The sequence below is a fragment of the Bufo gargarizans genome, chromosome 11, assembly GCF_014858855.1.
Source record: "Bufo gargarizans isolate SCDJY-AF-19 chromosome 11, ASM1485885v1, whole genome shotgun sequence".
NCBI classification, from domain to species: Eukaryota; Metazoa; Chordata; class Amphibia; order Anura; family Bufonidae; genus Bufo; species Bufo gargarizans.
The window spans coordinates 52,726,317-52,745,126 of NC_058090.1; the positions used below are offsets into that span (position 1 = coordinate 52,726,317).

Sequence of the window (18,810 nt, forward strand, 5' to 3'; positions counted from 1 at the left end):
CTGAACCCAAGGCAGGCCAGATGGTCATTGTTTTTCACCAGATTTAATTAACTTCCTCGTCACTTACTGCCCTGGGGTTAAGAACGTCAAGGCGGATACTTTGTTGCGTAGCTTTCCTGGGGTGGGTGAATGAGTCTAATGACCCTAGTCCCATTTTATCTGAAGGGGTAGTCATATCCGCTCTTTATCCTGATCTCGAGGCCAAGGTGTTGGAGGCACAGGAGGATGCTCCAGACTCTTGACCTCCAGAGAAATTGTTTGGGCATATTTCTGTGGGGGGCACATATCTAGGCATTTCTACTGTGAGGGGGCACATATCTGGGCATAATCTGTGAAGGGGGCACAATGCTCACATAACTACAGTGTGGTGGCATAAAGGGGGAATGATTACTATGTGGGGGCACTTACAGGACTGGGTGGGATTAGGTGTTTAGTTATGTTTTGGGCGACATTAGAGGCGTGGCCTAGTGCAAAAGAAATTAGCTTTGCATGCCACACATAGCGCCCCTCTTCCTTCTTATTAAAGTTGGGAGGTATGACAATTTTGTGGCTGTACATACACTATCTATGGTGACAATCGAATTGTTGAGTCACATGGAAATCTTATCAGTCCAAAACCTATGGTAAAAGGTGAAAATCTATTCTTCATCGCTTCCTCTGACATTATAAATTCCAGCTGCAGTTCTAAGCATGCGCATATAAAAGCTATATGCTACAATATAGGATTATTAGTTTGACAGGGGGCAATTTCCATAAAATGTCGGTAATAATACGTAGGTGACAAACAAAAAGGAAGATGGGTAGGAAAACTAAAACCAATGAGCGACAGCATGAAGCCGACTAAAAGAAACCAAGGTCAGGGTCTCTCTAATAAAAATGAATCTGCTTTCTTCTGATAATTGACTATATGACACATTGGATTTTTCGTGACTCCCAAGGCATTTTGGGATTGTAGTCTCCTCATGATAGAAGGCAAAACAAAGACCGTGGAATGGAATAGGATATCCCCATGAATTGGACCTAGATGTAGGCAGTCTGCATATTGTGTGTGCCTGCTCATGTGATCACTGCCTTGCTCGTCTAGGTGGAAAGAGAGGTTTCATCAAGGATTCTCTGTGACTGATTCTGCCTTTTCTCTTTTTCCGCTTCTTATCAGAGACTGTGAGAAGAAGAGAGGCGGAGAGCTCGTGTTAAAGACTTACAGAGAGGGGCCAGAGAAGCAATGAGATTCAGGGTCAGCTCTTTCCACCCCCCTCCTTTTTCACAGGCGTCTGACATGATCTTGCATTGGAGATGTTTGCTGGGGGTGAAGAGCAGAGAAAGAGGCTTGTGTTCTCCTTGCCATGTCAAGAGCCAGACAGGCTAAAGACAAAATGCATCCTATGTGGACATGTCAGGTAATTATTCTGAGATGGGCGCACAGAGCCAGGGAACCTACAGAGCTGTGGGCTTCAGACCCTTGATCCTTGGACCAACAGCTAGAGGAGAGCAAGTGCAGCAAATGCAGTAGGCGACAGAAGAATGGCCATGGGTTATAATGGCAGCCTGATTTTCAGAAATACAAGCGAGATCGGCTTCTTCCAGGCTGGAGCCTTCGAAATCAGAAATGTATCTCATTCACAAGTCTTGTGGAGCAACCGCAGCAACAGTGATGGGCTGAGCTACAGACATTTTACCACAAGCGTCCAAGTTATCATTTTCATTGGGTCCCTGTTGGGTAAGTTTCGTATTTGAGATTTGCTTCTCCAGGTCATAAATATACAGTTCATTACGTCTACGTCTATATAGATTGCTAAAGAATGAAAAAAAAAAATGAATAATAATTTTGCTGATCCGATCTTGATTGATGGCAACCTTTGTTTTTGCATTATTGGTTACTTGTTACCAGCACCATGAAAGCATTAGATGAAGAATTTGCGATTTAATTACCTTGTTTATTGTAGTCTGGTGTTAACAGGGAAATGTTAATATTGCATAACTATATGATCATTCGTCTGATGGGGGAGGTTAGTTTTTACCTTTGTGCCTGCCTTTACTCACCATGCTTTCACAACCTGCTAAATATTTATGGATGATTACACAACCATACTCACCTCCAAATGATTTCATACTGTATTGCTGCAGTCTTAGATTTCTAACAGCCTCACAATCCTACAAAATTGCTCTGGAGATTGCTGTACAAGATTGTATACAGTCCATAATAGACTAAGAGCTGATATAAAGTCAAGTCTGACTTCAGATTAAGCTACCGTTACATCAAAAACATATCTGAAATCTGTACAACATTTGCAAATTTATTACTCTAGGGATCAAAATACTTTTTGTATGTGGGGGAGGTGGGATATATTGAGGGTAATATTTGAAGTCAGTTTTGTTTGATTCTATGTTGGAGTACTTTATGCCACATGTATCCAATGTTGCTTGTTTGATATATTTGTCTTATCCTTAAGCATAACACTTTTGTCTGGAAAAGCTCCTCCGGTTTTCCTACTCCAATCTCAGATTCAAAAGTCTCAGTGATAAATCTGGAGTGAAACTCATTAACATAGCCGACCACGGTCACTTTCCCACCTATAATGCAAAAAGGGAGTGAGTGGTGTAAAAAAGCAAAAAGGCGCACAATGTTTGTGCAAGTCACCCCATTTTGCGACTTTTTGGAGCCAGAATTCTAGAGTGCAGGCTTGATAAATCAGGGCCCATCTTTCCATAACTTGAACTGATCAACTCTCTTCTGCTTTCATTACTTAAGCCAAGTGTACACATTAGATAAATGTCTGCAAATCCCAACAATTTTAGCGGGATCAGCCAAGCTAATGTGTATGTGGGCAGTCCAACTTTCCACCAACTTCTGCTGTTCAGGAAAAACAAGGTTGGGTTTCCACTTGTATGATACTTGGTTCCTCTAGGAGATTGTCAGGGACGTTCCCACGACAGGGGGCAGGTGATCGGTGAGACTGACAACACGTGGTTTGATCTGACATGTTTTCTGTTTAGATTAAATTATGTCTGTGTTGTTTCTGGTGCTTGCAACACCTTCTTTCCCCAGGTGTGGCTATTAGGGTAATTTAACCTTCGCCATTTATAGTTGCTACTCCCACAATGCTGTGCGGTTTATAGCTTCTGTTTGGACCTTTGGATAGCTTGTGGTTGGATCTCGGCTAAGTTCCTGGTGCTTCCATTGCGACTTTCAAGTTAAGTCTTTTCTTTCCCTTTTGTATTTTGTTTGGGTTCTGTGTGTTGCTTTTCCCTATTGTTTGTTTTAGGCCTGAAGGAGACTCCTGTTCGCCCTTCCTTTTGGAGGAACAGGTAGTCTCATCCCTGCCATTAGTACCAGGGTCCTATAGGGCTTGATAGGACTTTAGGTATTCCTGCGTATGAACTCGCCTACCTTTGGGGTCTGTTCATACTGGTTTTTGGATTTTGGTTAGGGTTTTCACTAGGAGGTGTCCATTTTTCTTCCCCAGTTCTCAGGCCTCATTCCCTGTTTCCCCCTTCCCACACCGAAGTGTGACATTATAAACCACCAAAACCGTCATTTTTTGTTTGTGTGCAGCCATGGGTCCTATTGTTGCACTGGCAGGTCAGCTGCAAGGGCTATCTTTGGAGGTAGCTGACCACCGCACGGCCGTCTTGCAGATGCAGAGATCACATGCTGTTGGTCCTGGTGGAGACCAGGCCTATCTGGAGCCTAAAACTGCCCTCCCAGACAAATTCTGGATTAGGGTGATTATTGCATTGACAATTGTCTAAATACATATTTTTCTGTTTTAACTACTAAGACATTACCCTCTTATATCTGATTTCGCTAATGTAATTTCTGAGAGTGGATGCCAGGATTTACCTCCGCATCGGGAATATGATTATCCTATCAACCTTATTCCCGGAGCTAAGTTGCCAAAATCTAGATTGTATAACCTTTCTGGACCTGAAAGACTGGCCATGAGAGAGTATATTGCCGAGAGATTGGCTAAAGGACACATAAGACCTTCCAAATCTCCAGTGGGAGCAGAGTTCTTTTTTGTTAAAAAAAAAGGATGGAGGTCTTCGGCCATGTCTGGATTTCCGTGAACTCAATCGGATTACTGTCCGTGAGCCTTACCCTCTTCCTTTGATTCCCGATTTGTTAAACCAGATTTTTAGTGCCAAGGTGTTCTCCAAGTTGGACTTAAGGGGGGCATATAATCTAGTTAGGATCAAGGAAGAGGAAGAATGAAAGACAGCTTTTAATACTCCTGAGGGGCACTTTGAAAACCTGCTCATGCCTTTTGGGTTGACCAATGCTCCTGCGGTTTTCCAGCATTTTGTGAATGACATTTTTCATCACCTGGTGTGGAGGTTTGTAGTCGTGCATTTGGATGACATTCTAATTTATTCTTCAGACATGGAGATACATCAGGATCACGTTAGACAGGTGTTACAGATCCTAAGAGATAATAAATTGTACGCAAAATTAGAGAAGTGTGTTTTTGCTGTACACGAGGTGCAGTTTTTGGGCTCCATCTTCAGGTTTTCAAATGGATCCAGAGAAAGTCCGTGCTGTATTACACTGGGATCGACCCGAAAATCTGAAGGCTCTCATTCGTTTTTTGGGGTTCACCAACTATTACTGAAAATGTATTCAGAACTATTCGATATATAGTAATAGTAAAACCCTTAACTGACATGGCTAAGAAAGGGCGATTAACCACTTCAGCCCCGCTAGCTGAAACCCCCTTCATGACCAGAGCACTTTTTACACTTCGGCACTACACTACTTTCACCGTTTATCGCTCGGTCATGCAACTTACCACCCAAATAAATTTTACCTCCTTTTCTTCTCACTAATAGAGCTTTCATTTGGTGGTATTTTATTGCTGCTGACATTTTTACTTTTTTTGTTATTAATCAAAATGTAACGATTTTTTTCCAAAAAAATGAAATTTTTCACTTTCAGCTATAAAATTTTGCAAAAAAAACGACATCCATATATAAATTTTTCGCTAAATTTATAGTTCTACATGTCTTTGATAAAAAAAAATGTTAGGGCAAAAAAAAAATGGTTTGGGTAAAAAATGTGAATTTCCGCTTTTTGAAGCAGCTCTGACTTTCTGAGCACCTGTCATGTTTCCTGAGGTTCTACAATGCCAAAACAGTAGAAAAACCCCAAAAATGACCCCATTTCGGAAAGTAGACACCCTAAGGTATTCGCTAATGGGCATAGTGAGTTCATAGAACTTTTTATTTTTTGTCACAAGTTAGCGGAAAATGATGATGATTTTTTATTTTTCTTTTTTTCTTACAAAGTCTCATATTCCACTAACTTGCGACAAAAAATAAAAAAATCTAGGAACTCGCCATGCCCCTCACGGAATACCTTGGGGTGTCTTCTTTCCAAAATGGGGTCACTTGTGGGGTAGGTATACTGCCCTGGCAATTTAGGGGCCCAAATATGTGAGAAGAACTTTGCAATCAAAATGTGTAAAAAATGACCGGTGAAATCCGAAAGGTGCACTTTGGAATATGTGCCCCTTTGCCCACCTTGACTGCAAAAAAGTGTCACACATCTGGTATCGCCGTACTCAGGAGAAGTTGGGGAATGTGTTTTGGGGTGTCATTTTACATATACCTATGCTGGGTGAGAGAAATATCTTGGCAAAAGACAACTTTTCCAATTTTTTTATACAAAGTTGGCATTTGACCAAGATATTTCTCTCACCCAGCATGGGTATATGTAAAATGACACCCCAAAACACATTCCCCAACTTCTCCTGAGTACGGCGATACCAGATGTGTGACACTTTTTTGCAGCCAAGGTGGGCAAAGGGGCACATATTCCAAAGTGCACCTTTCGGATTTCGCAGGCCATTTTTTACACATTTTGATTGCAAGGTACTTCTCACACATTTGGGCCCCTAAATTGCCAGGGCAGTATAACTACGCCACAAGTGACCCCATTTTGGAAAGAAGACACCCCAAGGTATTCCGTGAGGGCCACGGTGAGTTCCTAGAATTTTTTATTTTTTGTCGCAAGTTAGTGGAATATGAGACTTTGTTAGGAAAAAAGAAAAAAAAAAGAAAAATCATCATTTTCCGCTAACTTGTGACAAAAAATAAAAAATTCTAGGAACTCGCCGTGCCCCTCACGGAATACCTTGGGGTGTCTTCTTTCCAAAATGGGGTCACTTGTGGCGTAGTTATACTGCCCTGGCAATTTAGGGGCCCAAATGTGTGAGAAGTACCTTGCAATCAAAATCTGTAAAAAATGGCCTGTGAAATCCGAAAGGTGCACTTTGGAATGTGTGCCCCTTTGCGCATCTAGGCTGCAAAAAAGTGTCACACATGTGGTATCGCCGTACTCAGGAGAAGTTGGGGAATGTGTTTTGGGGTGTCATTTTACATATACCCATGCTGGGTGAGAGAAATATCTTGGTCAAATGCCAACTTTGTATAAAAAAATTGGAAAAGTTGTCTTTTGCCAAGATATTTCTCTCACCCAGCATAGGTATATGTAAAATGACACCCCAAAACACATTCCCCAACTTCTCCTGAGTACGGCGATACCACATGTGTGACACTTTTTTGCAGCCTAGATGCGCAAAGGTGCCCAAATTCCTTTTAGGAGGGCATTTTTAGACATTTGGATCCCAGACTTCTTCTCACACTTTCGGGCCCCTAAAAAGCCAGGGCAGTATAAATACCCCACATGTGACCCCACTTTGGAAAGAAGACACCCCAAGGTATTCAATTAGGGGCCTGGCGAGTTCATAGAAATTTTTTTTTTTTGCATAAGTTAGCGGATATTGATTTTTTTTGTTTTTTTCTCACAAAGTCTCACTTTCCGCTAACTTAGGACAAAAATTTCAATCTTTCATGGACTCAATATGCCCCTCACGGAATACCTTGGGGTGTCTTCTTTCCGAAATGGGGTCACATGTGTGGTATTTATACTGCCCTGGCTTTTTAGGGGCCCTAAAGCGTGAGAAGAAGTCTGGAATATAAATGTCTAAAAATGTTTACGCATTTGGATTCCGTGAGGGGTATGGCGAGTTCATGTGAGATTTTATTTTTTGACACAAGTTAGTGGAATATGAGACTTTGTAAGAAAAAACAAAAACAAACAAAAAATTTCAGCTAACTTGGGCCAAAAAAATTTCTGAATGGAGCCTTACAGGGGGGGGTGATCAATGACAGGGGGGTGATCAATGACAGGGGGGTGATCAATGACAGGGGGGTAATCACCCATATAGACTCCCGGATCACGCCCCTGTCATTGATCACCCCCCTGGTAAGGCTCCATTCAGACGTTCGTATGATTTTTACGGATCCATGGATCGGATCCGCAAAACACATGCGGACGTCTGAATGGAGCCTTACAGGGGGGTGATCAATGACAGGGGGGTGATCACCCATATAGACTCCCTGATCACCCCCCTGTCATTGATCACCCCCCTGTAAGGCTCCATTCAGACGTCCGTATGATTTTTACGGATCCATGGATACATGGATCGGATCCGCAAAACACATGCGGACGTCTGAATGGAGCCTTACAGGGGGGTTATCAATGACAGGGGGTGATCAGGGTGATCACCCCCCTGTCACTGATCACCCCCCCTGTAAGGCTCCATTCAGACGTCCGTATGATTTTTACGGATCCATGGATACATGGATCGGATCCGCAAAACACATGCGGATGTCTGAATGGAGCCTTACAGGGGGGTTATGAATGACAGGGGGTGATCAGGGTGATCACCCCCCTGTCACTGATCACCCCCCCTGTAAGGCTCCATTCAGACGTCTGTATGATTTTTACGGATCCATGGATACATGGATCGGATCCGCAAAACACATGCGGATGTCTGAATGGAGCCTTACAGGGGGGTTATCAATGACAGGGGGTGATCAGGGTGATCACCCCCCTGTCACTGATCACCCCCCCTGTAAGGCTCCATTCAGACGTCTGTATGATTTTTACGGATCCATGGATACATGGATCGGATCCGCAAAACACATGCGGACGTCTGAATGGAGCCTTACAGGGGGGTGATCAATGACAGGCGGGTGATCAATGACAGGGGGTGATCAGGGAGTGTATATGGGTGATCACCCGCCTGTCATTGATCACCCCCCTGTAAGGCTCCATTCAGACGTCCGCATGTGTTTTGCGGATCCGATCCATGTATCCATGGATCCGTAAAAATCATGCGGACGTCTGAATGGAGCCTTACAGGGGGGTGATCAATGACAGGGGGTGATCAGGGAGTGTATATGGGTGATCACCCGCCTGTCATTGATCACCCCCCTTTAAGGCTCCATTCAGACGTCCGAATGTGTTTTGCGGATCCGATCCATGTATTCATGGATCCGTAAAAATCATACGGACGTCTGAATGGAGCCTTACAGGGGGGTGATCAATGACAGGGGTGTGATCAATGACAGGGGGTGATCAGGGAGTGTATATGGGTGATCACCCGCCTGTCATTGATCACCCCCCCTGTAAGGCTCCATTCAGACGTCCGCATGTGTTTTGCGGATCCGATCCATGTATCCGTGGATCCGTAAAAATCATACGGACGTCTGAACGGAGCCTGACAGGGGGGTGATCAATGACAGGGGGGTGATCAATGACAGGGGGGTGATCAGGGAGTTTATATGGGGTGATCATGGGTGATCAGGGGTTTATAAGGGGTTAATAAGTGACGGGGGGGGGGGGTGTAGTGTAGTGTGGTGTTTGGTGCGACTGTACTGAGCTACCTGAGTCCTCTGGTGGTCGATCCTAACAAAAGGCAAAAGGGACCACCAGAGGACCAGGTAGCAGGTATATTAGACGCTGTTATCAAAACAGCGACTAATATACCTGTTAGGGGTTAAAAAATTCGGATCTCCAGCCTGCCAGCGAGCGATCGCCGCTGGCAGGCTGGAGATCCACTCGCTTACCTTCCGTTCCTGTGAGCGCGCGCGCCTGTGTGCGCGCGTTCACAGGAAATCCCGGCCCTCGCGAGATGACGCGTATATGCGTCGTTGAGCGCAGGGCTGCCGCCTCCGGACCGCACATCTGCGTTAGGCGGTCCGGAGGCGGTTAAGGAGTGCTTCTCTTCTGCCCCTATATTGGTGCAGCCGGATATATCACTAGTGATGGACGAACATCGGCCGGGACGATTTGCGAATGCGCGTTCGCAATCAAATGTTTGCGAACCGCGCGTTCGCATCGCGCCCATTGACTTTAATAGCAGGCGAACCTGAAAAACCTTCGGGTCATATTTGCAGCCACCAAATACAAACTATGAGTATACAAATAGTCCCACAACATGGACAGTGACATACCAGAGGGGGATCATTGGCAAAAATTCCCACAAAAAATATGTATTTTAATCAGGGGCCATTTTTAATGCGTCTTAAAGGGAAACTCTCAAAAATGTGCCCTGCTGGAGCCTAGAAAATTTTTGTTTCCTATCGGTTTGATGTATACAAATGTGCAGCACTCCATGTTTTTGTATCCTGCAGAGTCCATTAAAAAAAATTATATGTTAACGTAATTTTTTTTTCTACCATGGAACTGTATGGTGAACAGACGCCACTGTACGGCATCAGTCTGAGGCATCTGTTAACGCATACATTTTTGGTATGCATTAAATGGATGGCAAAAATGGGATGTGAACTCAGCCCTAGTGTCAGAATAAGCACCAGTACACAGCGGAGCAGCATGTAAGGGAGGCCGCCATGTACTGACAGAGCGCTACCTGGTCCTGGTGGTCAGGGATGAGGACTGTGTTTCCAAAGGATCATTTTCTACTGGGAAATACAGGGCCCAGTATAATACACTAGAATCTATATAATATAAAGATATTAGCCCTACCCCCGAATAATAGTACAATTAGGGGGTCATTTATTATATAGAAATATATCTATATTAGGCGTATTTTTGACACAGATTGTGGCGCAAAGGTCCTTAGCACCACAATCTTCATATTTTTCCGGCTCATGCCAGGTCTTCAAAAAGGATGGCGTGGGCACGGAAAGGGATATAGTTATAGGCATCCAGTTATTGGATACCACTGCCATACATTGACCGGATAACACCTCTGTACAGTGACCGGATAACACCGCCCTACCATGACCGGATAAAAGGGTATAAGAGGGCACAGTACAGGAAATGACTAGGGGCACTGCACAGGGTGTGGTAAGTGGGCACAACGCAGTGTATAAGGGGGCACAGTAAGGGGTGAGGGGCACAGTACCGGGTGGGGGGCACAGTCACATGACCCTGTGACATTAGATGGCCCTTATGGTGAATGAGGGGCCCAGACCCTGTGGGGGGCCCGGCTAGTTCCAATGTAAAAAAATAAATAAAATATATATATATATTTTTTTTTTACCCCCTCTCATTTGTCAGTGACTTGAGTTGAACTTTATTGCATCGCTAGAGGGGGCAATTGATTATTCCTTGCTAGTGATGTCCAGTTCATGAACGAATCATTCATTTGAATCGATTCAGTTCACTGAACCGATCCGTGTGAAGCCGCTCAGTCTGAGTCAGTGAGTCACACAGCACACAATAGCAGAGCCGCTGGCAGCAGGGAGGGGAGGGGCTCGGGAGGAGTGTAATCTGATCCTAGAGTGGAAGCTGCTTCTGCCAGCCCCTCCCCTCCCCGCCCACCAACCAATCAGAGCTGAGGCAAGGCAAGCACTAGCAGCTCTGAGTCACACTGTACAGGGAGTCTAAGAAAGAATCGGATGAGTCACAGGTTAAAGGGTTTCTACCACATCGTTTTGACATAATTAGCTATCAGACACTAGCGATCCGCTAGTGTCTGCTCTACCAAACAATGCTATTATAATAGCTTTTTGTGCAGCCATTTCCATAAAAAACAAACATTTATTGATATGCTAATGAGCCTCTAGGTGCTATGGGGGATTTTCAGCACCTAGAGGCTCAGTCTACCTTCACAAAATGCCGACCAGCGCGTCCCTCCAGCCCGCCCATCTCCTCTGGAATGTGATCCTACCTCTGTCTTCGGTGCATCTGTCTTCGGCGCAGTGAATGTCTGACCACTGCCTGCACAGACATCTCGGTCATCGGCGCAGGCGCAGTAGAGATGTCTGTGCAGGGAGCGGTCAGACATTCACTGCGCCTGCGCCGATGACCGAGATGTCTGTGCAGGCAGAGGTCAGACATTTACTGCGCCGAAGACAGACGCGCACGGCGTAGGCGCGAGAATTCGACCGCTGACTCAGAGGTAGGATCGCATTCCAGAGGAGATGGGTGTGCTGGAGGGACGCGCTGGGTGGCATTTTGTGAAGGTAGACCGAGCCTCTAGGTGCTGAAAAGACGCCCCCATAGCACCTAGAGGCTCATTAGCATATCAATAAAAGTTCGTTTTTTATGGAAACGGCTGTACAAAAAGCTATTATATTAGGATTGTTTGGTAGAGCAGACACTAGCAGATCGCTAGTGTCTGACAGCTAAATTTGTCAAAACGATGTGGTAGAAACCCTATAAAAGAATCTAAAGATCAGACTTAGTTAGAGACTCATTCGATTCTTTGAGTTAAAAGAGCCGCGAGTCACTAGAACAGTTTACACTGAGGCTGATGCTTTTGTTGCAGCAGTGATAAGATTAAGGGACAGGAGCAGAGAGATAAGAGAAGTGACAGATGACTGTGAAGACCACGCGATCTGTTGCTCAGAAGCCATGAGATTGTAAGGCTACTTTCAAACTAGCGGCAGGACGGATCCGACAGGCTGTTCACCCGGTCAGATCCGTCCTGCCGTTATTTCGCTGGACCACCGCTCCGTCCCAATTGACTATAATGGGGACGGGGGTGGAGCTCCGGCCCAGCACGACGGCCGCCGGACTAAAAGTACTGCATCAACTTGTTGTGTGGTCTTTGCTCAGGGGTAAAATGCAAAGCTGTTTTCTGGATTATCCTCCATCATTGTTATTAACCCCTCCCTTCCCACCCAGCCCTATTTAGCTTTGTGTTCAGCTTTGAAAAAAATGTTTAGGCCATGAAGGGGTTAATTAAGTGTTGGAGGGGTGGGGGGTGTTATTCTGCATATTGTGTTTGGGATCCATTTAACAAGTTTGACCAGTTGGGTTTGAGAGTGGTTGAGTGTCATCCACAGATCCCTCATAACAGTGCGTCACCCACAAATCCCCCATAACAGTGCGTCACCCACAGACCCCCCATAACAGTGTGTCACCCACAGATCCCCCATAACAATGTATCATCCACAGATCCCCCATAACAGTGTGTCATCCACAGATCCCCCATAACAGTGTGTCATCCACAGATTCCCCCATAACAGTGTGTAATCCACAGATTCCCCCATAACAGTGTGTCATCCACAGATTCCCCCATAACAGTGTGTCATCCACAGATTCCCCCCATAACAGTGTGTCATCCACAGATCCCCCATAACATTGTGTCATCCACAGATCCCCCATAACATTGTGTCATCCACAGATCCCCCATAACAGTGTGTCATCCACAGATCCCCCATAACTGTGTCATCCACAGATTCCCCCATAAGTGTCATCCACAGATTCCCCCATAACAGTGTGTCATCCACAGATCCCCCCATAACAGTGTCATCCACAGATTCCCCCATAACAGTGTGTCATCCACAGATTCCCTCATAACAGTGTGTCATCCACAGATTCCCCCATAACAGTGTGTCATCCACAGATTCCCCCATAACAGTGTGTCATCCACAGATTCCCCCATAACAGTGTGTCATCCACAGATCCCCCATAGCATTGTGTCATCCACAGATCCCCCATAACAGTGTGTCATCCACAGATCCCCCATAAGTGTCATCCACAGATTCCCCCATAAGTGTCATCCACAGATTCCCCCATAACAGTGTGTCATCCACAGATTCCCCCATAACAGTGTGTCATCCACAGATTCCCCCATAACAGTGTGTCATCCACAGATTCCCCCATAACAGTGTGTCATCCACAGATTCCCCCATAACAGTGTGTCATCCACAGATTCCCCCATAACAGTGTGTCATCCACAGATTCCCCCATAACAGTGTGTCATCCACAGATCCCCCATAACAGTGTGTCATCCACAGATTCCCCCATAACAGTGTGTCATCCACAGATTCCCCCATTACAGTGTGTCATCCACAGATTCCCCCATAACAGTGTGTCATCCACAGATCCCCCATAAGTGTCATCCACAGATTCCCCCATAAGTGTCATCCACAGATTCCCCCATAAGTGTCATCCACAGATTCCCCCATAAGTGTCATCCACAGATTCCCCCATAAGTGTCATCCACAGATTCCCCCATAAGTGTCATCCACAGATTCCCCCATAACAGTGTGTCATCCACAGATTCCCCCATAACAGTGTGTCATCCACAGATTCCCCCATAACAGTGTGTCATCCACAGATTCCCCCATAACAGTGTGTCATCCACAGATTCCCCCATAACAGTGTGTCATCCACAGATCCCCCATAACAGTGTGTCATCCACAGATTCCCCCATAACAGTGTGTCATCCACAGATTCCCCCATTACAGTGTGTCATCCACAGATCCCCCATAATAGTGTGTCATCCACAGATCCCCCATAACTGTGTCATCCACAGATTCCCCCCATAACAGTGTGTCATCCACAGATCCCCCATAACTGTGTCATCCACAGATTCCCCCATAACAGTGTGTCATCCACAGATCCCCCATAACAGTGTCATCCACAGATTCCCCCATAACAGTGTGTCATCCACAGATTCCCCCATAACAGTGTGTCATCCACATATTCCCCCCATAAGAGTAAGTCCTCCACAGATTCCCCCCATAACAGTACGTCATCCACAGATCCCCCCATAACACTGTAACAGTAAACCTTGTGCTTTTTTCGTTTTTTTTTTTAAATGTGCCAGGGGAAGATTGCTAGGGCAGATAAGAACAGGGAGTGTAGTTGGGGTTAGTGTAGGGTCCTGCTTAAAAGAGTCTACCTTGTCGTGGTAGCAGGCTTCATATTATTTGGTCAAAAATGAATTCCTTACTGAAATCACTGATTATCACTTTTTACTGTCTTTGTAGTTGTAAAAAAATTATGAAATTGGGGGTAGGTCCTTGGGGGTTGAGGGGAGGTGGAGTCAGGACGGATTCTAAAGGGGCGGGTAGGAGGGGGGGCCCAGGCCTTGAGCTGTGTAAGGGGCCCCAAAATTTCTGATGGCAGCCCTGGCTGGAGGTACATTAGACGGTCACAGGATAAAAATGTAACTGTCTGCCATTACAGGCCCCAAAAATTAGGCATTCAACTGACAACTGACATAAAAGGCCTTTTATGCCGCTGTATATACATAAGGCAAGGACCAATTTTTGTTTTGTGTGGTGGCGGATATGTGTGTGCGGGCATGAGGAAATTCAATTACACGTGGTCATCACAGGTGTTGAATTCCTCCAAGATCCATGCCTCATTAATTTTTTTAAAAGTGAGGTAGCCCACACTGTCGTGAGCTAGGCGAGTGCGCTTATCGGTCACGATCCCCCCTGCTGCGCTGAATGTCCTTTCGGACAGGACACTCGAGGGGCAAGCCAAGCATTCCATTGCAAATTGTGCCAGCTCTGGCCACAGGTCAAGCCTGCACACCCAGTAGTCAAGGGGTTCCTCACTTCTCAGAGCGTTCACATCGGCGGTTAACCCGATGTAGTCGGACGCCTGTTGGTCTAGGCGTTCCTGAGGCTGTATCCGGAGGGAGGCTGTCGATGGGTTGGCTGCAAGAATGATCTCAGATCCAAAGTGACCAACACATCTTCAAAACACCTTCTTTTTGCAGGCGCGGTAGGATTGGTACCACACCTGAAATTCCTCTGCCAGTGCCCGCAACAGCAGAATGCAGCATCTCTCGCAGCAAGGCCTAGACATGCTGCTGGTAACATGTCTGCTATTTTGTGTTTTTACAGGGGGTTTAAGTACGTTGCCACCTAGTACAGGTCCTTGACCTTTATACTTTTTATACGGGGGTCCCTCTTCAAACACTGCACTAAATTAAAAGCGGTGGAGCGCCCTGGCTCCTGCTTATCGTCCAGGATAATGTCGTCCTCGGTCTCCTCCCCCCCCCCCAGCCACGGACAATACCAGGGATCCCTAAAAAGTTTAAAGCCTGCGCTTCTTGCTCCTCCTCCTCCTCCTCCCCCCCCCAGCCACCATCCTCTGATTCCTCTTCAGACTCCTGCTGACTTGTCTCAGATGGAGTAGATCCCCTGGGAATTCATTCAGCATTGCGACTTCCTCATCTTCCAGCTCCTGCTCCTCGATGGCTTGATCAATGACACGACACAATGCACACTCCAGAAAGAAGGCGTAAGGTACAATGTCCTGGACCCCGGGGTATTTGGCAGCGAATCGCTGCACAACTAAGTTCAGGACGTGTGCCATGCACGGCACGTGTGTCATTTTGCCCTGTTTCAGCGTGCTCAGCAGATTGGCACAGTTGTCGTACACCACTTTACCAACTGTCAAATTGAGCGGGGTTAGCCACTGATCGGCCTGTGACCGCAGAGCTGAAAGGAGTGCAGGACCGGTGTGGCTCTTGGCTTCCAGGCATAACAGCCGCAGCACAGCATGGCAGCGTCTCACATGGCACGTCGAATAGGTTCTGGGGAGCTTGGGGAGTGCAGCGGAAGAGTCTGTAGCAGTGGAAAAGGAGGAGTCTGCCGAGGAGGAGACGGAGGATGGAGGAGGAGAAGAAGAGGCAAGCCTGCATGCAATCCGTGGCGGTAACACCAAATCCATATGGGTGCCACGGGTTATATGCTTGACGACCGTCAGAAGGTTCGCCCAGTGGGCAGAAAAAGTGATGTACCTTCCCTGCCCGTGTTTGCTAGACCATGTGTCTGTGGTCAGATGTATATTGGCACCCACACTGTGTGGGTGCCAACACACTTGCCACTGGACGTGGCCATATAGTTCAGGGATGCCCTTCTGGGAGAAATATTTCCTTCTGGGGACCTTCCATTGCGGTGTGCCAATGGACACAAATTTTCTAAAGGCCTCCGAGTCCACCAATTTATATGGCAGTAGTTGGCGGGCTAGCAGTTCCGACTAGCCAGCGGTCGGCCATTGGGCAAGAGGATTATCCGGCGTCATCATTTTTTTACGCTTAAATATTTGGGCCACGGAAGCCTGCCTTGTGCCAGATGAACGCGACGTCGGCACGGTGGAAGGTGGAGTGGAGGACAAATGGGAGGAGAGAGGAAAAGGAGAAGAGGCAGGACGTGGAGCGCCGGGAGTGTGGCTTTGTGGGTTCTGATGGCGTTGCTCCCACTGGGCTCGGCGATGGGAGGTCAGGTGCCTTCTTAAGGCGGTCATCCCTAGGTGAGTGTTGGGTTTAACGCGACTTATGCGTTGACAGCACAGGCTGCAGATGACAACACTATTGTCAGCAGCTGACACGTTAAAAAAATCCCACACTGCGGAGCCATGTGCCCGCATCCTGAGAGCGCAAGATGTGATCGTGCATGGTGGATGGCTCACTCTAGATACATTTGCAGTCTGCTTTTTGCCTCCTGTGCACTGCGAGTTCTGCCTGCTTCTCCTCCTTCTCCACCCTATCTTCTGCTCCGTATCTCCCTCTGAACTCCCCTCCTCTTCCTCTCTTGTGGGCACCCATGTGACATCCATTGACACGTCATCATCGTCCCCTTCACCACCACTGACATAGGAGATCTCTGAGTAGGCAGCAACAGCGGGGACCACCCTCCTTGGGCTGATCTGGTTACTGTCATCAGACTGCTGGGTGGCAGCCGTTGCTACCTCCTCTTCCTCATCCGATGCCAAGAATGGTTGCGCATCGGTATGGTCTGGGAATGGATGGGAAAATAATTCCTGGTGGTGTCTTTGGGGTGCACACAGCAGAGAGTGAGAAGGGTGCAGAAGTGGTAGGCTGAGTGAGCCATTCAACCAACTCTGGTGCACGCTTTGAAGTTATCGCACGCGCCTTCTCCAACTTCCCACTTAGGCTCCGGCCTGGTGCACCTGTCTGACCCCTACCATTCCTGCGGAACGGTCTGCCTCTTCCTCTGCCTGTCATTTTCTAAATGACCCTCTGCCTAAGTCCATAGAGAAGAGCTGTATTTGTGGAAGGAGGTATATCGTAGCCCTCAATCAGTATTTGGTGGAAAAAGGTATATAGCATTAGCACCCCTCAATTAGTATTTTGTGGAAGAAGGTATATGGCATCCCTCAATCAGTATTGGGCAGAAACAGGTATATAGCACCCCTCAATCAGTATTTTGTGGAAGCAGGTGTATCGCAGCCCTCAATCAGTATTTGGTGAAAGAAGGTATATAGCAATAGCACCCCTCAATCAGTATTTGGTGTAAACTGGTATATATAGCACCCCTCAATCAGTATTTGGCGGAAACAGGTATATGGCACCCCTCAATCAGTATTTGGCGGAAACAGGTATATAGCACCCCCAAATCTGGATTTTGTGGAAGAAGTATATAGCACCCCTCAATCACTATTTGGCGGACACAGGTATATGGCATCCCTCAATCAGTATTTTGTGAAAGCAGGTGTATCGCAGCCCTCAATCAGTAGTTGGTGGAAGAAGGTATATAGCAATAGCACTCCTCAATCAGTATTTTTTGGAAGAAGGTATATGGCACCCCTCAATCAGTATTTGACGGAAACAGGTATATAGCACCCCTCAATCAGTATTTGTCGGAAACAGGTATTTGGCACCCCTCAATCAGTATTTTGTGGAAGCAGGTGTATTGCAGCCCTCAATCACTATTTGGTGGAAGAAGGTGTATAGCAATAGCACCCCTTAATCAGTATTTAGTGGAAGAAGGTATATGGCACCCCTCAATCAGTATTTGGTGGAAACAGGTATATAGCACCCCTCAATCAGTATTTGGTGGAAACAGGTATATAGCACCCATCAATCAGTATTTTGTGGAAGAAGGTATATAGCAATAGCACCCCTCAATCAGTATTTTGTGGAAGAAGGTAAATGGCACCCCTCAATCAGTATTTGGCGGAAACAGGTATATAGCACCCCTCAATCATTATTTTGTGGAAGCAGTATAAAATGCCCCATATATAGAGCCCCAGTAGATGCCCTCAGTGTCCCCCATAATTTGGAAGTATAAAATACCCCTTCTTAGTGCCCCCCATAGATGACCCCTTAGTACTCCTCTTCCCCCTTTCCCATAGTACCCACCATGTGTCCCAGTATAAAATGCTACTGTACAGAGCCCCCAATATAAAATACCCCTTCTTTGTGGCCTCAGTAGATGCCACTATAGTGCCCCCAATAATGTGCCAGTAATAAGTGCCCCCAATAATGTGCCAGTAATAAGTGCCCCAAATAATGTGCCAGTAAAATGTGCCCCCAAGATGCCCCCCAATCATGTGCCAGTAACAAGAGCCCCCCCATCATGTGCCAGCAATAAGAGCCCCCCCATTGTGTGCCAGTAACAAGAGCCCCCCCAATCATGTGCCAGTAATAAAAGCATTCCCCCGATCATGTGCCAGTAATAAGAGCCCCCCCCCATCATGGGCCAGTAAGAAGAGCCCCCCATTATGTGCCAGTAAAAAGAGCCCCCCATCAAGTGCCAGTAATAAGAGCACCCCCATCATGTGCCAGTAATAAGAGCCCCCCATCATGGGCCAGTAATAGAAGCACCCCCCCCATCATGTGCCAGTAATAAGAGCCCCCCATCATGTGCCAGTAATAAGAGCCCTACATCATGTGCCAGTAACAAGAGCCCCCCATCATGTGCCAGTAATAAGAGCCCCCCATCATGTACCAGTAATAAGAGCCCCCCATCATGTGCCAGTAATAAGAGCCCCCCATCATG

The 18,810-nt window shown here is 46.6% G+C and overlaps 1 protein-coding gene across 1 annotated transcript in view; it reads left to right on the forward strand.

Moving 5' to 3' along the window:
* Nucleotides 1-1,527: 1,527 nt before the first annotated feature.
* Nucleotides 1,528-18,810, forward strand: part of GPR176 (G protein-coupled receptor 176) — an 81,615-nt gene continuing 64,332 nt past the window's right edge. Inside the window, exon 1 of the mRNA XM_044272744.1 lies at nt 1,528-1,717. Within this exon, the coding sequence (XP_044128679.1) occupies nt 1,528-1,717 (190 nt within the window). The remainder of the gene's footprint in view (nt 1,718-18,810) is intronic.